The sequence below is a fragment of the Heteronotia binoei genome, chromosome 9, assembly GCF_032191835.1.
Source record: "Heteronotia binoei isolate CCM8104 ecotype False Entrance Well chromosome 9, APGP_CSIRO_Hbin_v1, whole genome shotgun sequence".
Classification (NCBI taxonomy): domain Eukaryota; kingdom Metazoa; phylum Chordata; class Lepidosauria; order Squamata; family Gekkonidae; genus Heteronotia; species Heteronotia binoei.
In genome coordinates this window covers 97204621-97231350 of record NC_083231.1, presented here as the reverse complement: position 1 = coordinate 97231350, position 26730 = coordinate 97204621, and the positions used below count along the sequence as shown (strand labels likewise).

Here is a 26730-nt window from a genome sequence, read left to right as displayed (position 1 = left end):
AAGGCTTCTGACTGGCCACAGGAGATTTAATTGACTGTGCAAATTTTAAAGAATGTTGTTTCAGCAGCAGCTGCCACCACAGCACAAGGATCTTCACTAGGTAAGCTGTGGCAGCCATTTTGTGATTTGTTCTACCTCCCGTAGCAGCCATTTTTGTGGCTGTGCCTACCACACTCTGTCAAAATCCAGAGGCTCAAAAGGGTTGGAGACCGCTGTCTTAGAGCATCTGTGATGGAAACTACCAGGGCTTTTTTTGAGCTGAAACGCACAGGAATGTAGTTCCGACTGGCTTGGCATCAGGGGGTGTAGCCTAATATTCAAATGAGTTCTTGCTGGGCTTTTTTGTAGAAAAGAAACAGCAGGAACTCATTTGCATACTAGGCCCCACCCCTGATGTCACCATTTGTAGAAAAAGTACCTTTGGAATATGTTGGGCAATGGGGGAGGTTCTGTGATTCAGGGCTTTATGTATGGAAGGTTTCAGGTTAAATCTCTAATTTCAGACACCTGGCATTGAGAAAGACCAGGGCTTTTTTTGTAGCAGGAACTCCTTTGCATATTAGGCCACACACCCTGATGTAGCCAATGTTCCAAAAGCTTACAGGGCTACTGTAAGCTCTTGGAGGATTGGCTTCCTCAGGGGATGTGTGGCCTAATATGCAAAGGAGTTCCTGCTACATAAAAAGCCCTGAGAAAGACCATTCTTGGCCTGAGATGCTGTGAGTTGCTGCCAGTCAGAGAAGACAGTGCTGAGTTAGATGGGCCAGTGGTCTGACGCTGTGTAAGGCAGTTTTGTGTGCATTGAGTTTGCACTTGTACTGATCTTGCATGAAAACATCATTTTGTGAAACCCAGTGCTTCCATGTATTATTTGCTGCTATTATTTTCCAATTGGGATGGTCAATGATTGTGCTGATTACAGTGATTATGTACATAAGAAAGTGGGAGCCATCATTGTATTAAAAAAAACAAGGACATGCCACAGAGATAGATCTGGTTTCATATCTTCCCAAAGGACTTACATGAGGATAGTCATCAAATGTGGGCCCCTTTAGAGTCAGTATATGTCAATTTTTCTGTCAAATTCTTCTCACAAGATTTTTCTTTCCCAAAGCAAAATTTCCACCCAGACTTACCGTATGTTGTTTATCAAAGCAACTTTTGTCTGGTAAAAATGCAAAATGGGCATAAATATATCTGGAATATGAGAAAGAAACTGTAATGTATTATGACTTACAGGTCTCTGTGCTTGAGTCACAATACCTTAGGTTTCTTTCTTTGAGAGAAACATATAACATAAGTTATAACTCTGTAGTTATAAGGTGGTTGGATGCTACCTTGCCATTCTGTTGGCTCTCAAATATTATAAAAACCTTTCTTAATAAAACTTCCTTGTTCAGTTTAAGACAATCCCATTCATACGTTCAGTGAAGGAAGAACTCTGTTAGATACAACATCTTCCTTCATAGTGCTGCTCAGTCATATAAATGTATACTTGCTACAGCAGTATTAAAATTGCGTATGTACTTTCTTTCATGAGCTATAGCAATACTTTCCATTCTTTGGCTTGTGCAGTCATGGCTGTCCATTAATTCTGCTGGAATTACTCCTAGAGAGGCAAAATAACAGCTACATATTATTGTTTGTTTTACCTGTACCCCTTTGTAGGCATTTAATGAGAAATGCATAGCTAGGTCTGAGTCCAGTAGTGCCATAGAGAAATAGATTCTTATGATGAAATGTAATCCAAAAGAAATACTAAGAGGAGACTCTCTGAATTTGTGCCTGGATGCAGCCCCTTCCCATAATAAATTACTTCTATCTGCTGAGGTTTTGTATCCAAAGTAGTCTGTAGTTAAATTTTGCATGATATATCAAACTGACCCTTGTGTATGGAAATACAGACAGCAGCAACAGGGGTTTGCTTGCTAGATTCAGCCTTTACTTGGTGTTCCTTAGTGGGAATAATCAATTTCTAATCTCTTTTCTGGTTTCAAGCTATTACCACTCGGCTTTTCCTTTTTAATGGTTCTCCTTCAGGGTTTGTGTGTGTGTGTCTGTTTTGTTATACTTTGTCGAAGTCTGTACTGCATAAATAATAGCAACTGGACTTTTTGGAAGCTCAGACAGAACTCTCACTAATAGCAGGGTAACTAATTCTCTCTCAGGATTTGACAGCTAGAGAGTTTACAGACATGACCTTTTAGCCTTTATATAAAATACAGTGCATAATGTGTTAGTTCAGCTGGTAAATCTTGGTTGTAGATCTATTTCCCCCCTTCAGAATATCCATCAGGTGGCTCAAAATGCAGCCCTTCATCTGCAAATAAAGAAGACTGCAAAGGAGTGTTTTTAATAATGATGTGGCTGCTTCCTATCAGAAAGCTCTGATATTCCACATGGTTAACCATTATTAAAAGCTAGTGGTGTAATCCAGAGCCACTAAAGTTTGAGACGGCGGTGTATTGTGAATTGCATGCTTGGTTTGAGAGTAAGGTCACCAATGTTCAGGTAGGGCCTGGAGATCTCCCCAAATTTCAACTGATCCCCAGAGATCAGTTCTTGTGGAGAGAGTGCTTGCTTGGGAGGGTGGAATCTATGGTATTTGATGCCGCCTGAGGCCCTCTCTCCCCAACTGTGTCCTCCCCAGTATAACAAAATCTCCAGAAATTTCCCAATCTGGTGTTGATGATCCTATTGGTGAGACACTGCAATGGCTACTTAGCCTTGCTATCATACCTTCCCTTCCAGATATGGATGTATGATTTGGCAATTGCAGATTTGTAAAATATAATCCATTCTGATTCATGTAAATTAAGTTGTAATTGATTTTAATTGCCAAATTCATGTGCCCTGATTATGGGGACAGAGGGAGAGGTTGTTGTACACATGTGAACAATGGCTGGGTCATACTGTCAGATATCCCAAAGTGACTGACTGTTGTATTTATTTATTTGGATTTTTTAACTGCCCTCCCTCTGCAAACAAGGCTCAAGGTGATGGACATAATAAGAGCAGTGGCATAATAAAATCAAGTTACAATAACATTCCCCTGCTAATAAATAATAACAACTCTAAACACTAAGATGGCAATAGACTGCCTAAACATGACACTGCCTCATGGGGGAGAAAAATGGAAACCAAGGAAGAAACAGGAGTGCCGGCCAGATAGAGCACCACCACTGTCCTCAACTAAATGCCTGGGGGAACAATTCTGCCTTACATGCCCTGCAGACTGCATTAAGTCCCAGGGCATGGATGTTGTTCAGCAGACAGTTCCATCGGATTGGGGCCAGGGCTGAGAATGCCCTGGCTCTGGACAAGGACAGCCAGATATCTCTGGGGCTGGAGAGCCTAAACTTTGAGAAAGTTTCTGTACCTTGCATTGAAGGTCAAATTCAGCCAGATTGGTTTTTGCAGCTTTGTAAAGAAACAAAAGTGTTCTTTTCCCCTCAGGCCTCTCTGAGTTTTTTTTCTGAGTTATGTTCACAGTATGGGAGCCATTGTAGCACACTTCTCTCCCATGTTGCTGTGATAAAACAATAAGCCATTGAACCCCAGGAAGAATATGCAACCTGTATTGCTCTGGTTTCTTGAGAGAACAGTATGGAATGATAAGCCAGTTTATGAACCCCAAACAGAAAGACAAACTTGTTCATTCAAATGCCCTTTGAAAAAGAGCATGCCTGGTATCATTTCTGGAAATTGAAAAGAGGTCTTTTTTCCCAAACACTTTCTGGAAGAAGATTAATCGTTTGGGTGCCATTGCACTAAGAAGAAGAAGATGATGAAGATATTGGATTTATATCCCGCCCTCCACTTAGGGTTCCCAAGTCCAACCCCAAAAATATCTGGGGACTTTGGGGGTGGAGCCAGGAGACACTGGGGTGGGGCTAGGGGGGAGGGGGGGAACGGCGAGCCGCCCCGTCTCGGAGCGTGCGACGCCGCTGCGCAGCTGACGCCTCTTCTCTGCTCGCCATGGCTGTTCCTCCGAGATGGGCTCAGGCTGAGCCCATCTCGGAGGAGCAGCCATGGCGAGCAGAGAAGAGGCCGCCGCGCCGCTGCCGCCTCAGCCGCTCGGCCTCTGGGGTGGAAGCGGGGGGGGGGGTGGAGGCGGGCCGGGGGCATGGCGAGCCGCGAGTCCAGGTCCTAGAATGGCCCGGATTCACGGCTCGCCATGCTCCTGGCCTGCCTCGCCCTCCCCTGCACTGCTGCCGCCTCTTGGCTGCTCCTCTGAGATGGGCTCAGCCTGGGCTCATCTCGGAGGAGCAGCTGCGGTGGGAGGGGAGGGGGCAGCAGCGGCGTGGCGGCCTCACCGGCTCCGGGATGCGGCGGCTGGCCATGCTCCCCGGCGCCGTTTCCACCCCCTCCCCCCGCTTCCGTTTTTTGGGAGAGCGGGGGAAGGGGGTGGAAATCCTGGGGTCCCCCGCCAGGGCGGGAGGGTTGGGAAGCCTACCTCCACTCCAAATCTCAGAGACTCAGAGTGGCTCACAATCTCCTTTATCTCCATCCCCCAAAACAGTGGGGCTGAGAGGACTCTCACTGCAGCTGCTCTTTCAAGGACAACCTTTGCCAGAGCTATGGCTGACCCAAGGCCATTCCAGCAGGTGCAAGTGGAGGAGTGGGGAATCAAACCTGGTTCTCCCAGACAAGAGTCCGCACACTTAACCACTACACCAAACTGGCTCACTAAATGCCTTACTTTTGGTTACTATCATCTTCATTTGGAACAGTGACAGCACAGGAAGCAGTGCCCATTGCCCTGAACTTAATTAGCCTTTAGAAACATATAGACAATCCTTGTTCACAAGAACAGATGATTACTCGATCACTTCTCTCTCATCACCCACTCCAGTTAGTGAGATAACATACCCCAGGGCTTGCTTCTGCCATTTGCAGGGTTCATCATTGCACCCTACTCCAACTGCTGTTTGTACCTTCCATTAACCTTTTTCTCACTTATGAGAGAGACACCCTCACTGTACTGAGATTCTGATAAATTGATGGTGAGGAAAGGAATAATCCATATATTCAAAGCAAACAATGCTCACCTTTGCAAACAAACAGCTGGATATTTGCACAGAGTTGTGTGTGTATGTGTGGGGGGGTGTTAATTCCAGAACCCAATGTGACACACTTCTGTCCATAAATTCCTGGAAGTATTCTTTAGCTCTTGTGAGGTCTGGTGAGCAGGACTAAATATCGGTTTCAAAATGAATACCCCTCCCAGCCTCATTAATCACATTAACCAAGTTAACCAAAGTGAGTGGAAGTGCCAACCAATGTTGTATTACATTTGTTTTCCTGTGGAAGGGCAGTCAGGTGTAGAGTCCAAGGTGGACTGAGGCAGGAGCAGAGAGAAAAGAGATTCCCAAGTATATGGAATTGACACTGAAGCTTTCTCATCATCAAAGTCAGATCCTTTTTGAAAAAAACCCAACAATTCCATGGATTCATCTTCCTTTCTATGGCGTTTTTATCAATTAGTGATAGCTCAGTGGCTTGGGAAGGGAACCCCCATCCCAATATGTCAAATGCCAGCTTCTGCCTGCTCTTCTGTACTACTGCCTGTCTTCCTGGGATGGCAAGTTTCATTTTATATAGGCCCTGCTGCCTGTCTTCTTGGTGCTCCCAAGTTCCAGATGTTCTTGTGGGGGGGGGAGATCCAGTGCTACCACTGCCTATACCCACTCTATAACACTGTGGGGGGTATCCAGATGTCTATCTGTTCCCATTCTGAAATGCTGTCAGGATTCTTGAAGTTCTCTTTATATAAGAAGTCCCTTGTGCCTTTCAGTGGTATATCATCTGCTCTTTTAAATTATTCATACTTATTTTAATGGCCTATAAATGTTGACCCTTACCTCTGATCTGTTGGAAACCTTGGAACAAAGCAGTTTTGGAGGAAAATTTCTCAAAATTTGACCTGCGTTGGATGGAAATCAAAGATGTTACAGACAGAAATATTTCCTATCCAAACCAATGACACTACAAACAACTGTATTAACAGCAATAAATATGAATAATAATAAAGATAATAATGAAAAAGTGCACACTCTGACTTTTGAGCCAAAAGCTGAGCAGTGAGCCTGTGCTCTTACCATCAGCCTGTCTTCCTTATTAGTAAATACCTCTTAACTGTGACCAAGGAGATATGAGGATCCAGGCAGTATAACAACAACAATTTATTTGCAGTGCTCAAATAATAAGTGGGTAAAAACAGTGAAATATATATACAGTAAAGGTGGGTGCAAATAAACAGAAGCCCTGACTCATTTAGCTAGACATTCCCTTCCTCTAATACCAAAATTCACCACCTTGGGGAAGGGATCTCTCCTGCTGCCTTCTCTCCTGCAGCCTTTTCCAGAAAGAACGCACCCCCATCTGTGTTTTGGTCATTTATACTTTCCTTCCAGGTCTCACCTCTCTCTGGGCTAGTTTCCCTCCAAAACCCTGCCACCCTGGGAAATGTAGACTTTCTGTATTAACTCCTAGTCAGGCTTCTCTGGAGCCTACAGGCCTCACTAGGCCCAGGATCATGATGACAATGCATAGGATTTAACTAGCCTATTGACTTATTTTGCCAGTAAAATACAGTGCTGTGTTCAAATGCAGATATTCTTTCCAACATCTAAGTTTCTTCAGCTATAGGTATGCCTTACATGTACAAAAATAAGTGGAACGGTGCTTTGTCAATACAAGCACTTCAGATGAGGAGCAGATCTACCCTTTAATTTACCAAGAAAGTTCCTGGTGGAACACAGGAGGTTCCTGGAGTTCCTGAAGGTCCACTGGTGGCCAGGAATAAGTGCTGTTAGCACTACAGGGACCTCCTATTTTAGGCTTGCTCATTTCTGCCTCCTGTGCAACACTCAGCTAGATCTCAGTGTACCCATGTCTGTGATATTGCTTGTTATAAATCCCCATTGACTCAATTATCCTCCATAAGGGATGCATAACCTTGAGAAAGTGGCTAGCATTGTATTTACCTTATTTTTTTTTACTTTTTAATCATTGAAATTATTTCAGGACTGGATATTGGTTGTCCCAATAATTTCTTATTTGCTAGATCAAGATGGGTAGTCATGTTAGTCTGTCTATAACGGTAGAAAAGAGCAAGCATCCAGTAACACCTTAAAGACTAACTAAATTTGTGGCAGATTATGAGCTTTCATGACTGTCTAAAGAAGTGAGCAGTGACTCACAAAAGGTTATGCCCTGCCACAACTTTTGTTAGTCTTTAAGGTGCTACTGGACATTTGCTCTTTTCTTATGTTCTAGAGATGACTTAGGGATGTCCAGACTATTATAAATATCTTTATCTTTTCCTCATCAGAGTTACATATGTTTGGAATAAAAGATTTAATTTTAAGAAAGAAGAAATGGCCAGCATGCAATTGCATTAGGCTTCCCAAATCCCCCGCCTGGGCGGGGGACCCCCGATTTGGAGCCTCCTCCTCCTGCTCACCAAAAATCCAGAAAGCGGGGGGGGGGGAATGGTGGCCCTTCCCACGCAGCCTAGATCCCAGCAGCTTCTCCTCTCCCCTTCCCACCGATCCCCGATGCTTCTCTCCTCCCTTCCCTTCTCACCTCGGATCGCAGCAGCTTCTCCTTGCCCCTCCCCTTCCCACCCAGCTCCATCGCAGCAGCTGGAGCTTTCCCAGGCTGCTTCCTGCCCTGCCCCAAAGGACCATGTGCCTTTGCACCTCCGAAGGTGGTGAAAGGCTTCAACTTTCTGTGTCTGTGTCTTTGTTGCTGTGAAGAAGCTGGCTGGTGAGTAGAGAGGCCAATCCCCTACATCAGATTTGCGAGAAGGGGGTGGGGTGTGTGTGGAGGAGAGGGAAACGTCTTCATTATTCCCTATGTGGAGATCGTTTCTCATAGGGTATAATGGGGAATTGATCTGGAGGTTTCGGGGGCTCTGGGGGAGCTATTTTTTGAGGTAGAGGCACCAAATTTTCAGTATAGTATCTAGTGCCTCTCCCCAAAATACCCTCCAAGTTTCAAAACGAATGGACCAGGGGGTCCAGTTCTATGAGCCCCAAAAGAAGGTGCCCCTATCCTTCATTATTTCCTATGGAAGAAAGACATTTAAAAAGGTGTGCTGTCCCTTTAAATGTGATGACCAGAACTCCCTTGAAGTTCAATTATGCTTGTCACACCCTCGTTCCTGGCTCCGCCCCAATGTCTCCTGGCTCCACCCCCAAAGTCCCCAGATATTTCTTGAATTGGACTTGGCAACCCTAAACTGCATTCCTGTTTCAATGCAATATAAGCCCAGCATAATTAGTACAAGTAGTATCTGAATTAAAATGCATATGCAATCATAAATCTGAAATGGCCAGGAAAGGTAATAAATTAGACTAGCTGAAGCTTTTGAAAAAAGAAATCTATCCAGATATTTCTTGCTTTCAGTGCTTCCCCCTACCTCCCAAAAAACCCTATTTTCATTACTCAAGTGTGTGACAATTTCCCCATTAGTCAGTAAAAAGACTGCAAGAACTCAGCGAATAGTGTAGTAATATGAAATAATGGTAATGCTAGAAAATATCAATTTCCATTTGTAATCTATGTAAATTATTAAAGCAAAGCTTATAGCAACAATACAAGCTAAAGAAAAATGATGCCACATCATTGCATATAGCTGCCCTCTAGGCCTTCCCAGTCACATTTGTTTAGGTTACTGACAAACAGTAGGTTTTTGTGTGCCCTGTGGAAATGAGGGCCGTGTACCACCCCCATTGCCTCATGCATCATCTGCAGATCTGACAGCTAAATTCTGATTTCAGACTTTTTATTGTCAATGATGGATAGTGATGAGTTATGAAGCAGAAAAGGCAACGCTTGATTTTTCAGCTAGCCGATGTAGGTTAGAAAAATTGTGTTTTGGGTTGTAGATGCAGTAAATTTGATATGGGAGACACTGATAGAGAATAAATACACAACACAATCATTTTGTTTATGCCATCTCTGTCTTGAGCGTCTCTTCTTTTATAAAAAGATGGTAAGAAATTTTCAGAAGAGCGTGGGAAAGGTAAAATATGCTGTCAATTACCAGCAAGCTTTCTTATGCCCACAGAAAAGCTGATAGGATCCAGCCCAATACCACTTCACAATGTAGACAGCAGGTGGTAGTGCTCATTCTTGAGTGCCCCCCATGTTAAAACTCTCCACTTAAGGAAACCTTCCACAGCAGGGACAATGGTGCTGGCCTAGTCATCACCAAAAGGTACTAAGTTTCTTCATAATGGTTTTTTGGAGATAGAGAACATATTCAGAGAGTTTTCCCCACAGCTACATTCTCAAGTGGTACCGTACTTGGAGGAATACTTGAATTGGCTGTAGACTGTCACATTTGACAAAGTAGGATCTTGAGAGAGCCATACATGGGAATGGGCAGTCACCAAATGAAGGGGCAAGTGATGGCATCATACCTGTGTGAATGTGTTCCAGTTGTTTTGGTTAAGGGCACAGAAAGACGGGGTGCTCACAGGAGGAACAGTGGCTGAACTATACTCTTGGCATTTTATCTCTAAGTGTACTAGAGTCATAATCTTCCAACTCATTAGCTTTCAGAAATGCTGATCTCTTTTGTGACATGCTTCCCTTTTATCTAGCAAGTTCAGTTCCTGGACTTTGATAAGCCCTTACAGAACATGAGTTGTGATGAATATAACTCAGCCAGAACTGTTAGATTGCTGGCTTCTAAGGTCTTGTTTGCAGACCTTGCAGGAGATGTCTGGTTCAAAATTTATAGAGTAGAACGCTTAAATCTTTGTCAAGTCTTCTGCCCTTGTTTTTAAGGGCCAGGATAGCTTCCAGTAATGATGAAGAGTTTAGGCAGATGCAAGAGACTGGGCAAAATCTAGGATCAGGGACTTTGTCAAGGATACTGTGGCAAAAAGTGCAAGGCAGAGCAGAATAGTTTAAGGCAGAGCAAACAGAGAAGGCAATAGGTAGGAGGATACAGGAGGCAGTCAGATAGAGGTAGGTAATATATTTGTACATGTCACAGTACTTACAGGGAAATCCAGTGCAGAGTTACTCCCACTAATTTAAACAATGGGCTTAGGTAAGAGTAAGCTTGTATTAGGAGTCCACTGTTAAAGTTTCTTAGCCTGGGACCTGAAGACCATTCAGTCAGTGTGCTTAAGGAATTCTGGACTTATGTGTCTTGAACAGCAGCCTTCTGTTGTCTGTGGCACATCATATCAGACACTGACTTTCAAAAGAAGAGAGAAGAGCAAATTGTGAAAGAGAGAAGAGCAAATTGGTGCTAAAACAAAAAAGATTAAACATTTCTGTGGGCTTGGAAAAGCACATAGACATGTTGAAAATAGCCCTTTATGTAGTGGTTTTTCCTCAGTGCCTCTCTTGGCTTGGATAGAGAAATGTGTTCTGAAGTTCTGTGATTTCCAAATGTGTGCAGCCCAATTAGGATTGGGACCATGGCACATGGAGGAAGGGGGCTTAGATCTTTGCACAACAGTTCTAATCTTAATGATGCCTGTGTGCACCTGGGAAGCACAGAACTTCAGAACACCCAGTCTAGGGTCGTACCTGGGGATAATGTAGCATATAGTCTAGAGCAGGGGTGTCAAACATGCAGTCCAGGGGCCAAATCAGGCCCCCGGAGGGCTCCTATCAGACCCCTGAGCAGCTGGCTATCATCTGCTTCCTTCTCCCTTATATATTGCTTCCTTCTGCATAACAGCTTGCTTTGCAAGGCTTGCTCAATTGCAGAGGAGCTACAGAGCAAACTCTCTGTTTTCTCCATTGTTTCCTCCCTTGAGGAGGAAGAGGGGGAGGCAGAGCTTGTTTTTCCAGGCTCTCTCAATCTCACGGCAGAGCTACTGAGCCAAGCATCTCTTCCTTCTATTGACTGAGGTTTCTCTCCCCCAGACCCCTGGGGAAGGAAGGAAAGAGCCACAGCTTCCTTTGCCCAGTTCTCTGGATCCCATGGGAGAAATACAAAGAAAGCACCTTTAAGACCAACAAGTGCTAACATTTTAAGCATGCTTTAAGTTTTTATATATATATATATATATATATATATATATATATATATATATATATATATATATATATATATATATATATATATATATATATAAAATTGTGTTTGTCTGTGTCCTTTATAAAGTTTATTTCTCTGCTATCTAACCCTAAATAGGTACACACATGGCCAAACTAGAAAGTGATTGCAAATACTTACCTCAGTCAAGCATGTGAATTGGAATGTGCTATTCCAGACAACATTTTAGCGTTACATACAAAATTGTATTCTTTTCCGGTTATTACATTTTGAGAAAATTGTTCACAAACAATAATTAAAAGAACCACAGCTATTAAATAAATAGTGCCATGCATTAGAATTTCAATTAGGAAACCCAAAAATGCAATTCAAGCATAGGGCCAAGAAAGTTATCTTGTATCAACCCCTATATTATTATTTCGGCACCAATTCCAGCTAGGAAACTCTACCAGGGGTGTCAACTCATTTGGTATAAGGGCCGGATCTGACATAAATGTGACCTTGTTGGGCCAGGCCATGTCAGGTTGGGCTGGGCCATGTGTGTACCTATTTAAGGTTAGGTAGCATAGAGATAAGCTTTATAAAGGACACAGACAAACACAATTAAATATATATATATATTTTAAAAAACTTAAAGCATGCTTAAAACGTTAGCACTTGTTGGTCTTAAAGGTGCTTTCTTTGGTAAGAAAGCACCTTTAAGCACCTCACTCAATAGAAGGAAGAGATGCTTGGCTCAGTAGCTCTGCTGTGTAATTGAGAGAGCCTGGCAAAGCAAGCTCTTCCCCCCCCCCCTTCCTCCCCAAGGGAGAAGCCTCAGCCAATGGAGAAAATAGAGGTTTTGCTCTGCAGTTCCTATGCAATTGAACAAGGAAGCTGTTTTGCAGAAGGAAGCAAAAGAGAAGGAAAAGGAGGCAGATGGCAGCCAGTTGCTCTGGGGCAGTGGGCATGGCAAGGCATCCTAGCGCCAGCTTTGAGTGCAACTTTATTACCTGTGCAAAAAATCCCTCTTGAATAATTCATTTTTGCATACTTAGTATAATAATAATAATATAATAACTTTTTATTTGTATCCCGCCCTCCCCGCAAGCAGGCTCAGGGCGGCTCACAACATGTAAATACAGTGTACAATAAAACCATGTGCAATAATCAATTATAAATTCCAGTTTTAGATTCATATACAATTTCAGTTATAAAATCATCCTTAAAATCATTAAAATTACATTAGACTTAAGATTATGGTGCTATAATTAAGATCTTTCATAAAATCCAGTGATTAAAACATAAAACATATCCAGCAAGACTTTCTTGGTAAAGTCCAGCAGGACTTTCTAGTAAAAGAAGACTGGGAGCCTTCCTAATTCCATAAGTTGGGAGCCCCCTGCAGTCAAAGCATGTCTCCCAGTCTTCCCCTCCATGGGCACCTAGGCATCCTCACTGCAGCCGCTGGAGCTCCCTTCCTTTCTGCACTGCCATGCAGTGTGGCTTGACACAGCCTGGCTGCAGGCACTGCAGTGTGGACACATGTCCAGACGCATGCCTCCGCCTAGGCTGTTCCCTCTTTCCCACATGATTTAAAATGTGTGGGAGGGCACTAGAAGGGCCTGCTGATCAGCAGGGCCTTCATTTGCCTGTGGGAAGGGAAGCAACTCTCCCTTCCTCACTTGCTGGGGGCCACCCAATTTGGCGCCCCCTCCCCAAGGTTGCATCCATAGGTGACTGCCTAGGGTTGCCTAATGGACACACTGACCCTGGTTGCACTGTACAAAATGGTTTCAGATTTACTTAGATAAATTTAAGATTAGGTAGCCTGTGGCATTCCGAGCTTGCTTCAGGGTGCTGGTTATGACCTTTAAAGTTCTATGTGGCCTGGGACCTGCCTATCTCTGGGACCGCCTTTCCCCATATGAGCCTCAGATAACACTATGATCAAGCTCACAAAACCTCTTAACGATCCCCAGGCCAAAGGATGATTGGCTGTCTACCACCAAGGCAAGAGCCTTTTCGGTGGCAGCCTCTACCCTCTGGAATGCTCTCCCTGAAAACATCATGGCCCTGCTGGACTGGCCACAATTATAAAGGTATCCAAAATATATTTATATAAGCTGTAAGTTCTCCAGAGACCAAGTCTTCACATGAGAAAGCTGCACGTGGAATGTTCTTCTTGTAGTGAATTATTTATGTGTAAGTGCTCGTTTACCAGTTTCACTGCCTTGTTATCAAGTCTCCATGTCATTTTGTTGGGTGGCTTTCAGTGGCAAGGTGTCAAATCTGTGTGGTGACTGACTACTAAATCATGGTTCTTTTCAATTGGCGCTTTCATACAGTTGAGATTTCAAACTGCCACATGGCTGTGTGAATTTGGATTCACTACCATGACTCTGGGGAGGGAAGGTGGCATGGTATGGCCCAATCTCATCAGATCATGGAACCAAACAAAGTCAGTGTTTGGATAGGAGACCGCCAAGGAAGACTCTGCAGAGGAACGCAACAGTAAACCATCTCTGCTTCTCACTTGCCTTGAAAACTCCTTGCTGGGGGTAGCCAAAAGTCAATTAGGTGTACCATGGTTGTGAACTGTTATGAAATAGTAGCTAAGGGAGTGTCCTGGAAGGTCTCTGATTCAAATCCACCTCTCCCATTAACATACTAGTGGCTTCTCTCTCTTTCTCAGCATCTCTTCCGTAATATGAGGATAATAATATTGGTTTACTTAACAGGGTCATTGTTAGGATTACAGAAAGATAATATACTTGAAGTGCTTGGAAAACAGATGGCACTGGATGAGTATAATTAATACTGTCTGTTTCTTGAGTCTGGATCTTCAGTGTTTCACAAGGCAGTTTTCAAATTTTGCAAATTTCATAATGCTTTCAATTACTCCTAATCTGTATTTTGTACAAATAAGTACATAGATATGGCTAAATTTTATTTCCCTCTCTTTTTCATGTACTCAGGGTGGAGTGAATGGTTTGACAGGTGAACTGGAATTTTCAGAAAATGGCGGTAATCCCAACGTTCTGTTTGAAATCCTGGGGACCAACTATGGGGAAGAACTTAGCAGAGGCATCCGCAAAGTAAGACCTTATTCTTGTATGATATAAAATACTGAATTTATAAAACTGTTGGTGCTCATTCTCAGCTTAAGTGAGAAATGAAACTGGGTATGAAGGATTCTGATTGGTTGAAACATCCAAACAATGTCATGGATTTTGATTCTTAGGAAGCTTTTCCGCATTTGTGTAAGATAAGGGAACTGTCTAATAGCTTTTCTCAAGAGGAGGAGTTACCAACCCTTTGTAGAGAATGGTAGTTTGCTATTAATTCCTGGTAAAGGCAAGGTTGGCCATCTGTAAAGGCAACCAGCATATTGTCAACACATCACTCATTGTGTTAGAACAAGGGCTTCCAACCTTTTTGAGCCGGCAGGCACCTTTTGAATCCTGACAAAGCATTATGGAGACCAGAAAAAGCTACAAAATGGCTTCTGCTACTTACTTTCCATCACAGTGTGGTGGCAGTTGTTAACAAAGCAAAGTTTTTTTAAAAAATCAACTCAGCCAATCAAATCTTCAGTAGCTGCTCAGAAGCCCTGATTGGTGGGCACCAGGTAGGGCTGTCAGCCTCCAGATGCAGCCTAGAGATCTCCTGCATTTACAACTGATTTCCAGCTAGCAGAGATCAGCCCCACTGGAAAAAATTGGCTGATTTGAAGGGTGGAGTCTATAGCAACATACCATACTGAGGTTCCTCCTCTCCCCCAAACCCACACTTTTCCAAATCCATCCCCGAACTCTCCAGGTATTTTCCAACACAGATCTTGGTGGCACCATGGCTCCCACAGGCACCATGCTGGGGACCTCTGCATTAGAATATAAATGCAGTCACTCTTGAGACAAAATGGTTATCATTGTAGATGTTAAAAATAAAATGGAAAATCCTCTGCAAAATATGTATTCCAGTATGTTAGCCTCTTGTTTTCTTATTTGCAGAAATGATATCATTTATTTATAACTATAATAAGAGAGATGTGAACTAGAAAACAAAGAAAAAGGCTCACAAATGGACATTAGATGAATGATTTGTCAAATGACTGGAATGTCATGCTCTCCCCCCCCCCCTCAACTATTTCAGACCTGACAGATACAATAACATATCTAGCATCTAATTTTTCAGGGGTGGTTTCCCCCCACCACCACCTGTTTTACAGCAAGCAAAAAGCCCCTTGAGGTTAGTTAAGATGGCATGAAATATTATAGAGGCAATCTCCTGTTGTGATGATATTAGTGTTTTGTTCTCTAACTGTTTTTTATTTTTATTTTTTACCTCCTGAGTGATCCGAGGTAGGACAGAAGGTTACCTCCTTGGTCAAATATTATATGTTCTTTTTTAGTAGCTGTCTATTTCTAGCAAGTCAAAGTTAATAATAGCCTACCTGAGAATGATTATTACAAGCAGTGGGATTGCTTGGCATGATACACAGGGCATCACTATCATATCATGTGGGGGTTCATTGCAGGTTTTATATCTGGAGCACTTAGATATAGGAATATGGCCTTAGGTGAAGCAAAGTCAGTAAAATTCTGCTGTACATCATTAATTACCTTCATGCCATGGCCAAAAACACACTAAAGGAAGCTATAAGAAGGGGCTCCTATGGTCTTGAAATAACTATTTTCTGTTGCTTCTCTGTGGGACCAGTAATTGACTTTTAAATCAATTTTAGTAACTTTTTATAGTATCTTTAGATGTTGATGCTTTGTGAACTCTGATCTATAGGTTTTCCAGCTTTGCCCTTTCTAAGAAAGGACAGCTGGATTTCCATGTTTATTTCTTACTATTAAAATGTTGCCATTATAAAGCAAAACTCACAATATGAGATGATTATGTTCTTTGGAAATATTCAGAGTACCATTACTAGCCTTCAGGTAGGGCCTGGGGATACTCTGGAATTACATCTCATCTGCAGAGAAAATGGATTACATCTCATCCCTGGAGAAAATGGATGCTTGAGAGGGTGGAGTCTATGGCATTGTACCTTGTTGAGGTCTTCCCTAGGCTCCATTCACATATCTCCAGGAGTTTCCCAACCTGTATCTGGCAACCCTAAACCACCATCCCTAGAGGTGTCCGTGTGTGGGGGGGGGGGCTGTCAGCCTTAGTTCAGAGAAGAAATATATATGGCTCAAATTTATTTTGATTCAGAATAGTATGCAAAGGGTTAAGATGTCTGTTCTTCTGGTACTGGGACAAAATACACACCTTTGTTTTGGAAATATACACATCTTCACCATTTTAAGTGTGTCTAGGGACACAAGAAGTACACAAGTCACCAATCTTCCTCTTGCCACTTCTGGAGAATGTCCAAAGGAGCCAGTGCCTTGAAAATAATTTTTCTTGTAGTTTATTGAAATGATAAATAAGGCTGCTGGCACTTATAGGTCTTGTTGTGTTGCATAGCTTTGCTGAGGAATAAGGTCCTTTGCTGTGGTCTATTTTGTCCTTTTAAAATTTTTGTTTTCTAGTATGAAAAATTATCATGCCTTAAAATTGCTATGAAACCTCTTATTTCAATACATTTTAAATAAAGGCCAATTTAAGAGCTATTGTTCCTAATTTTGCTTCTTTCAAAGATGAGTGTAATTGACTGAGTTCCACCATGTCATATCTTCCTCTGCTATATGTAACCCATGGAGTAGCAGAGCGCATTATTAATCTTCTAATATTTATTAATTGGTATTGTTGCTAAATCAGGATCAAATCTCCTTGCAAAGTGTGAATTCCTGTATATAGGAGCAACAGTACTTTATAAACTATTATAAGGGATGCCCGTCTTGCCTCTACCAGGGCCAGAGCTTTTTTGGTCCTGGCCCCAACCTTGTGGAATTAGCTCCCTATGGAGATCCAGGCCCTATCTGGCTTGTTGGCCTTTTATAGGGCCTGTAAAACAGAGCTATTCTGCCAGGTCTTTGGATGAGGCAGCAGGCATCTATCCACCTATTAGATCGGTTGGCCTTCCCCTACGCCCTTATGGCCCGCTGCACCACTGTATTGTGGTGCTATACTATCTTGCTTCATATCATCGTGCTGAACTAACCTATTGCACTTTACTGATTGATGAAGTTGATTTTATTATGATTTTATTGTGATCTTAATTTAAATTGTTGTACTCCGCTTTGAGCCCCCCAAAAGGGGGAAGAAGTGGAATAGAAATAAACTAATAATAATAATAATTATTATTACATCTTTAAAAAATTACCTTCTGCATTGTTGAAGTTTTGGATCAATTTGTGGTAGTATCGAAGTCTGTGAAGGATAGGGATACTCTGACTGCTCCAGTATGTGTCCGACCCAATTATATGCCAGTTTATCTTTAAAAAATAAATAAATAAAGGTCTGTCCCACATTCTCAGCCCTGAGTTTTAGAGTTCTCAGGGAGTTCACAATCCTATAACATACAATAGACTTTAAAGTATAATGTATTGATGTAGTTAAGGAGAGATCATTTTAGTCCATAGGAATCACAGCCTCCAGGTGGGACCATCACCTAGGGATCCCCTGGAAGTACAGCACATCTCCAGACTACAGTTCCCCTGAAGAAAATGGATGCTTTGGATGGTGGATTTTGTGGCAATATACCCCACTGAGGTCCCGATCCTCCACAGATTCTATCCCTCAGTGGAGCTTTTCTACCTAGATCTACTCCCTCATCCCCTGCTGGTGGCTGGGGGTGGGGTGGGTGGGCTGGCAACCCTAGTCCAGCTCTTGAAACTGATAAGGTTAAATGCCAGACAAACTTTCACTGGGAAAGAGTTCCATAAGTGCGTTATCACAAAGGAGAAAGATCCTCATTCTTATGCTTCTGGTCGCTACAGACCTTGCTTCAACAGGTGTGGGTGAACAAACATCCAGAACTTTATGGTCACGGAGGTTGAAAGCATTTTCCATTACAGAAAAGGATGCCATTTTTCCCTAGTGAAGAACTCTTCCTACCAATAAAAATCCAGGCCTTTTCAGACATCTTGATAATAATATTGTTTCTCAGTTTAACTATATAATTATTTCTCTTCAGGCTAATAGTCAATAAACATTTTTAACTTACTCTTGCCATTAAATTTACAGTTAATAACCTATGTACAGCTAAACTAATTAGACAAAAAACCTTGTGTGAAAACATTTATATAAACAAGGCTGATAGTTATACTTTATTCTCTTAATGAGCTCTTTGAATTCCGTTTCATCTCAAATGCTCAAAAAAGGCATAATATGAATAGACATAATATTAAAAAATAAACTAACTGGAGAACAAAATGGATAAAGTATTTACACCATAGCTATTTGTGCCATACTGTGATATCTTTGCTGATTGCATGCGCTTTTTTTAAAAGTTCCATCTAAGAAATCTTATTATTATTGTAGAGAACTTTGGACACAATCTTTCTGTGATCTGCCCTGTCTGAACTTGATAGTATTGTTTTGCAAAATCCTAGAGTTATAATCAAGACCGGGATGAAGACATAGCTGAAGCTTTAAAATATTTGTCATACATACACTGAATGAAAGTCTTGGAACAGTATTGTTCTTGAGAACAATAAAAGAACTAGTGTGCTAGAGAGTGTAAGGTGAGAATGACTATGGTGTTGTAAATTGAGAACAGGATCTGAGAAACCCAAGTTGAAGTCTCTACCCTGCTATAAAGCTTGCTGAGTAACTTTTGGCCAGTCACTCAGCGTAAGTTACCTCACAGAGCGAGAATAAAATGGAGGAGGCTAGAATGAGGTATGTCACACTGAGCTCCTTGGAGGAAGGCTGGGATAAAAATGTAAAAATATAAAAATAATAATGATATAGCATTTAAGATATGGGAGGTCCATTGGGCACATTACTGTCCTATTCTCTAAAAACCAAACCAGATGGGACACTGGGAATTCCATGTTCAGAGCTCTTGAGTTCTCTTAAAATGCATTTGTTTGGCATGGGAGGGCCTGATTCTGATTTGGACCATATGGAAGGGGTTTTTAAGCCTTCTCCAAGTGCCATTTTCCAAACCAGTGAGCTATTTCCCTCCTTGGGAAAGATGTAGACTTGGCCTTAGAGGAGTATTGGGTTGGATCCAATAACTGAAATCCATTGAGATGCAGCCCATGACTGTCTTCTGCTAAGTCTTCTTCAATCAAAGTAGAAGATGATTATTGGATCCAGTTTGATAGGAAGGTGATTCACTGCGTCCAGGTCTTCTGTTGTTAACTGAAAATAAGACAAAAATGAGAAACAAACAAAAATGAAATACTGATTAAATAGGGCATTCTTTTCATGATCATTAATCATTGATTCAAGCAAATATCTAGAAGGGATAGGGATGCCCCACAGCTGTATGTACATCACTTTATTTGTCGTGACTTAATTGTCCAGGTCTTGATGACTTTAAGGCAATTGAGTAAACTGTTTTGAGTGGATACCGCTATGTTTGAATATACATCAGGTAGCATGAATGTGATATATGGGATGGTTTATTCATTAGGGTTTGTAGAATCTTTCGGGATCAAGTGCCGTGTTCTACTGGAGAAAGTTTTCCTTCCAGACATTTCGTTCTCAGCTGCGGAGAACATCCTCAGTGGCGTTGCAGCCGGAGCAGGCGCTCAGACCTTCTTGGCTGCTGTGCATTGAATGGGGCCAGGCTGCTGTGCATTGAGTGGGGTTTATTCATTCTCGTGTATCTGCTGCTGAGTGAGGAAAGCTTGTTTGCCTGGGGGTAATTGCTGGCCCCACCCTCTGCTGTTGCTCTGGCTGTTGAGTCAGAGGTGGCTGGAGGCTTGAGCCTTTAATTTGCAAGGCTCATCCTTGCCTGAGGCAGAAGTGTCTCAGCTGCAGTAGGAGAAGGTGCTTGGATCTAGAACACAGCTGCTGGTAAGGTTAGTGGGACTTTATTTGCTTTTCTAAAACTGCTGGGGAGCATTACATAGGGTTGCTGTGGGAGGTAACTGTGTGTGTGCTTGGTGCCTGCTGGAGAGGGGTTTCTGATTGCTTTTGTGTGTCTTTTGTGTAGCTGTTGCTGAGTGAGGAGAGCTTGTTTGCCTGGGGGTAATTGCTGGCCTCACCCTCTGCTGTTGCTCTGGCTGTTGAGTCAGAGGTTGGTGGGGGCTAGAGCCTTTAATTTGCAAGGCTCATTCTTGCCAGAGGCATGAGCTGAAGGGCTCTTGGCCTGTGGCTCTTAGCTTGGGGGTTCTGTAGTTAGATGGGTAGTTACCCACAAGTAGTTTCAAGTGGCAGTTGGTAGTGGGATTTAAAGATAAGTGAAGATAAAGAAAATTTTGAAATGGATTGCAGCAGTATGGCTGGTGAGGGAGCAGAGGCAGTGACGTGCAAAGACTGTCGGATGTTTGTATTTTTACCTGAGAGTAGCACGAATTACACTTGCAGCAAGTGTAAGTTAGTGGCCCTGCTGGAGGAGAAGATACAGGAACTGGAGGCATGATTGTCCACACTGCAGTGTATAGAGGAAGGTGAGGATTTTCTTGACAAAACACATGAGACGCTCTTGAAAGGACAAGAGGAGGGAGAGGCAATGGTATCTTAGCAATTAGAAGATAACCCAACACAGGAGGAGGGTTCCTGGAAAAATGTAACCCGAAGGAGAAAGAAAATCAGGAGATGCTCTGATCCCCTGCTGCTCAGCTATAGGTTCCAGGATTTCCCCACAGTAACTGATTTTGAACCATTGGAAGAAGGCCTACTTCCCCAGCCTCCACGAAGCTTGAACAAAGAATACTTCAAATAAACGACTGGCTACGTCGATGGTGTCATCGGGAAAGTTTCGGATTCCTGGACCATGGCTTACGCTTTTGAGATGGTGGTCTTCTATCGGGAGATGGTTTGCACCTTATGGCGGTAGGGAAAGGAATGTTTGGTAACAGCCTTGCTAACTTAATAAGGAGGGCTTTAAACTAAATTGTATGGGGGAGCGAGACAATAATTCAAAGCCTCATATGATGCCAGAAACTGGGGATAAGAACATTAAAGATTTGCTGAGAGTGGCGCATATGCTAGGTAATGTTAACTTGCAGGCTTGTATGGAAACAAAACCCTTGGGATGCATAAAACGTGGATTCCGATGTCTCTACACTAATGCACAGAGTATGGGAAACAAACAGGAGGAACTGGAAGTCCTAATAAAGGAAGGAGACTATGACATAATAGGCCTTACTTAAACGTGGTGGGATGACACTCACAACTGGAATATTAGGATTCAGGGGTACAACTTATTTAAAAGAGACAGGAAAATGCGAAAGGGCAGAGGCGTAGCAGTATATGTAAAGGAGGTATATACTTGTGAGGAAATATGTGAATCGGAGCATGGCAGCTCAGTTGTCTCTGGGTAAAAATAAAAGGAGTAAGAAACAACAGTGATATTATTGTGGGAGGTCTGCTATAGACCACCAAGTCAGGCACAGGTCTTGGATGAGATACGTCTACAGCAGATTGCAAAGTTCTCCAAGAGAAGGGATACAGTGATCATGGGAGATTTCAATTACCTGGACATCTGTTGGAAGTCCAACTCTGCTAAAAATGAAAAGTCAAATAGATTCCTGACTTGTCTTGCTGACAACTTCCTTTTCCAGAAAGTGAAGAAGGAAACAAGGGGATCTGCTATCTTGGATTTGATTCTCACCCACAAGGAAGATTTGATTGAAGAAATGGAAATAGTGGGCACCCTGGGCAGTAGTGACCATGTGATTCTGGAATTTACAGTCTTAAGAAAGGGAAAAGCTATACATAGTCAGACTTATAGGTTGGACTTCAGAAAGGCAAACTTTGATAAACTTAGAACTATGCTGGGTAAAATCCCATGGTCAGAAATACTTAGGAGGAAGGGGGTTCAGGAGGGGTGGGAGTTTCTTAAAAGCGAAATACTGAAAGCGCAATCACAGATTATTCCTATGAGAAGAAAAAATGGAAAAAGCCTAAAGAAGCCAAAGTGGCTCCATGAACAGCTCTCTAAAGACTTGAGAAATAAAAAAGACTCCTTTAGGAATTGGAAGGAGGGCTTTATAACGAAGGATGAATATAAACAAATCACCAGTGCTTGTAGAGAAAAAGTTAGGAAAGCTACAGCTCAGTATGAGCTTAGGCTGGCCAAAGATGCTAAAAACAACAAAGAAGGGTTCTTTTCTTATGTTCAGAGTAAGAAAAAGAGCAAGGACATGGTAGGCCCATTGCAAGGGCAAGAAAGTGAAATTGTAACAGGTAATGAAGAGAGGGCGGAACTGCTCAATTCCTACTTTTCCTCAGTCTTCCCTTCTGAGGGGAACGGTGCTCAACATGGCAAAAACAGAACATATACGGAGGGTATGACGTTCCAACCTAGGATCAGCATAGGGATAGTACATAAACACCTAGTTTCTTTAAATGAAATTAAGTCCTCAGGGCCAGATGAATTGCATCCAAGGGTTCTAAAAGAGCTTGCGGATGTAATTTCTGAGCCTCTGGCTATTATTTTTTGAAAATTCTTGGAGAACAGGAGAGGTGCCAGAAGATTGGAGGTGGGTGAATGTTGTCCCCATCTTCAAGAAGGGGAAAAAAGAGGATCTGGGTAACTACCGACCCATCAGCTTGACGTCTATACCTGGAAAAGTTTTAGAACAAATCATCAAACAGTTGGTCCTGGAACATTTAGAAAGAATGAATGTGATTACTAAGAGCCAGCATGGTTTTCTCAAGAACAAGTCATGTCAGACTAACCTGATCTCTTTTTTTGAGAAAGTGACTACCTTGCTGGATCGGGGGAATACTGTAGACATCGTTTATCTTGATTTCAGTAAGGCTTTTGATAAGGTTCCACATACTATCCTTGTTGACAGGTTGGTAAAATGTTGTTTTGATCCTGTTACCGTTAGGTGGATCTGTAACTGGTTGACAGATCGCACCCAAAGAGTGCTTGTGAATGGTTCCTCATCCTCTTGGAGAGGAGTGACAAGTGGAGTGTCTCAGGGATCTGTCCAGGAACCTGTTTTGTTCAACATCTTTATCAATGAGTTAAATGAAGGAATAGAGGGAATGCTTATTAAATTTGCAGATGATACTAAATTGGGAGGGGTTGCAAACATAGAAGACAGAAACAGGGTACAGGATGACCTTGACAGGCTGGAAAATTGGGCTAAAACCATTAAAATGAATTTTAACAGGGATAAATGTAAAGTTCTGCATTTAGGTAGGAAAAATCCAATGCATGGTTATAGAATGGGGGAGACTTGTCTTAGCAGTAGTATGTGCGAAAAGAATCTAGGGGTCTTAGTGGATCATATGCTGAACATGAGTCAACAGTGTGATGCGGTGGCTAAAAAGGCAAATGCAATTTTGGGTTGTATCAACAGAAGTATAGTGTCCAGATCATATGATGTGATGGTATCATTTTACTCTGCTCTGGTTAGACCTCATCTGGAGTATTGTGTTTAGTTTTGAGCACCACAATTTAAGAAGGATATAGACAAGCTGGAACAGGTCCAGAGGAGGGTGACGAAGATGGTGAGGGGTCTGGAGACCAAGTCCTATGAGGAAAGGTTGAAGGAGCTGGGGATGTTTTGCCTGGAGAGGAGGCAGCTGAGAGGTGATATGATCACCATCTTCAAGTACTTGAAGGGCTGTCATATAGAGGATAGTGTGGAATTGTTTTCTGTGGCCCCGTAAGGTAGGACCAGAACCAATGGGTTGAAATTAAATCAAAAGAGTTTCCAGCTCAACATTAGGAAGAACTTCTTGACCGTTAACGCAATTCCTCAGTGGAACAGGCTTTCTTGGGAGGTGGTGGGCTCTCCTTCCTTGGAGGCTTTTAAACAGAGGCTAGGTGGCCATCTGACAGCAATGAAGATCCTGTAAATTTAGGGGGAGGTGTTTGTGAGTTTCCTGCATTGCGCAGGGGGTTGGACTAGATGACCCTAGAGGTCCCTACCAACTCTATGATTCTATGATCTGTGAACAGCTCTTGAAGCTTGATTCTATCAGGGATAAAAGACATGTGTGAATTGGTCTTTGAGTCATCTGAAAATGTGGATGCTTTGCATTTCACAGTGTAATCTTCAGCTGGGTAAAGCTGTTAGGGAAACAATGTTGTTTATTCAGCATTTTACAATTATTAATCAAATTTCATCATTTTTCAAGAGCCGGTGCATTTCAACTTAAATCCAAGTCATAGAGTTTGTAAGATTTGGGATTCCCACACATTATTTTCTTAGCCTTTGTTTCAAAAAAGTCAGCAGTATGGCTGGAATTGCATTTATTCCTCTTTGATATGCCTTTCTGTAATGAATCAAGGGGATACAGTTTGTGAAATGCACACTATTCACTTTAAGGGCAGAGTTGCATGACACACTCTGAGAACAGTAGCGCACTGATTTTCCCTCCATCCCTTGATTTGCTCCATTCCACATAAATCACAGCTAGTAGCAGTAGACATCCTATTGTATAACGTACGCTTCTTGTATCCCATTATCGAGTAGGTACCCTATTCTATAATGTATGCTTCTTCCAAAAGGATAAGCAGAACATGATGGTTACTTTCTAGCTAGAGTACATGGCCCTGCCACTTGTTTGTTTCTTAATTATTGAATGTTAACTGTTCCCAAGAGCTGTTTCATTCAGCGATATCATAAGAAATTGCCATGTATTAATATGGGAGTAGGGGATGGAATTTGATGTGTGAAGCATGTGTTGAGATTTCTAAAAGGCGTTCTGAGCTTGCAACGTGGGGTCCAAAAGAACATTATCATATTCAGAGCTTATTCTTCCCAGGATATTCAGTGTGCCGTGCTGGAGCTGTGAAACCCACTGTCCTCTGCTATCATTCTAACCAGGTTTCCCACTGATAGCAGATGGCTTCTGTGCACAATAGGTGGCCTATGGCAGGCATTTGGAATGCACAAAGCGAATCATTGCCAATGCAAGGATCAGTCAATGCCAAATGGCTCTGGGGATGTTTCAACATGATCTGCAGAGGGGCTCTGACTTGGCTTTTCAGTGAGCAATGGTGAGAGTTTATGAAGTAAAGAAAGAACTTGAATGGGAAAATGCCATCGTGTTTTGACATCTGTTGGCTGGCATTTGACATTTGGTTGGTATGTATTTTTGACATTTACCATTCGGAGCGGTGTATGTGTTTTCCCCCTGTACTACTGAAACACAAACTATTACTCCTCTAAATAACAAGCCTAACAAGCATAGAAACATGAAACAACAAGAAGAAAAACTGGTGACCCTCAGGAATAACACATTTTGTATTTTAATAGTGTAGAAAATAAAACAAAGGAAACAGTGGCAAAATGGTTTGGGAGAAAAACACACTTCAAGTTTATTCTGGCACCCCAACTCCTGTAAAATGGATGCAGCATTCATGTCTTCAACCCATGCATGGTAATGTTCTTCTATGGGGTTAGAAATTTCCATAAATGCTGAAGCCATGGGAACAACCCCTCCCCACAAAGAAGAGAAGAAAAAGAGAAGAGATTGGATTTATACCCTTTACTCTAAGTCTCAGAGCAGCTTGCAATCTCCTTCCCGTTCCCACAACAGACACCCCGTGAGGTAAGTGGGGCTGAGAGAGCTCTTTTGAGAACTGCTCTTGAGAGAACAGCTCTGAGAGAACTTGTGACTGACCCAAAGTCACCCTGCAGGTGCATGTGGAGGAGTGAGGAATTAAAACCTGGTTCTCCTGGATTAGAGTACATGCACTTAAACCACTACTTCTTCTGTTCTATGTATATATCTTCATTGTTGTCCTGGAAAATCACTCATCTGTACTTGTTTCTCTCGTTATTCTTTGTTTGGAGCATTATTAATGGAGAGAAAATAAAAGATACAGTAATTAATAACTATATTCTCTTTGCAGCATTGTAAGAAGGTATAACAGAGGAACCAGTATGGTGTGCATGTGGAAAATATTGTGTTGAAATGGTAACCCTACTCTGATTCAGACCTCTCCTGGGGTTACTTTTCATTTAAAGGAAAACCTTAAGGGAAATCTTTGTATGCCTCATCTACAGTGGCTTCAGAATCAGGGGACGTTGCAAGCATCTCTTTGAGGAAACGAGCTCATTTCATACTTTAAGAACCATAACTGTACCTATGTTCCTTGACCTTGAACAACAGCCATTAAATGGCTCATATCTATTGTTGTTATCCTTTGTGTAAAGACTTTGGATCAGGGATTATACTGTGAGTGAACTAAAGTGGCTTTCAGATTATTTTGCTGCTTGCTGATTGAGGGCACTTCATTAACTCCTGTTACAGTGCTTTAGCGTTGTAATTGATTGGTAGTCAATTCTGCTACTGTAAGAATGCGAGAGAGATTTTTAAAAACCTCTTAGGGAACAAGCAGTGAATGGCTCCGAGGAAAGAAGGGAAAGTGGTGCTGTTCACAGTTCCAGCAGAAGCAAAGTGCTGGTGATTAAACAAGGGAAGCATTTTAAGTGGCTATTTTTAGCGACACATGGCTCCCTGCAGATGCCCTATTGGCCAGTCTTTGATCACAATGGCCTTGCTAACGCATTTTAATAGCCTGTCTTTGTACATATGTTTTTGGCAAAAGGGCTACTCCCCAGAAAGTACAGCATTTCACTTGTAACTTTAATGCTGAACTTTTGGTATTGTTTCTTCTGTAATGATCCTGGAAATAGGGACATTGATGCAAACCCCCTGCCTAAAAA

At 42.2% G+C, this 26730-nt stretch overlaps 1 protein-coding gene across 3 annotated transcripts in view; it reads left to right on the top strand.

Moving 5' to 3' along the window:
• GRID2 (glutamate ionotropic receptor delta type subunit 2) overlaps positions 1 to 26730 on the top strand; it is a 1226781-nt gene that overhangs the window by 820477 nt on the left and 379574 nt on the right. For all 3 annotated transcript variants that reach the window (XR_009555818.1, XM_060247053.1, XM_060247052.1), the window contains exon 8: positions 13993 to 14112. Coding sequence is in view for 2 of the 3 variants with exons in the window: in XM_060247053.1 (XP_060103036.1) it covers positions 13993 to 14112 (120 nt within the window). In the remaining variant the exon portion in view is untranslated. The remainder of the gene's footprint in view (positions 1 to 13992; positions 14113 to 26730) is intronic.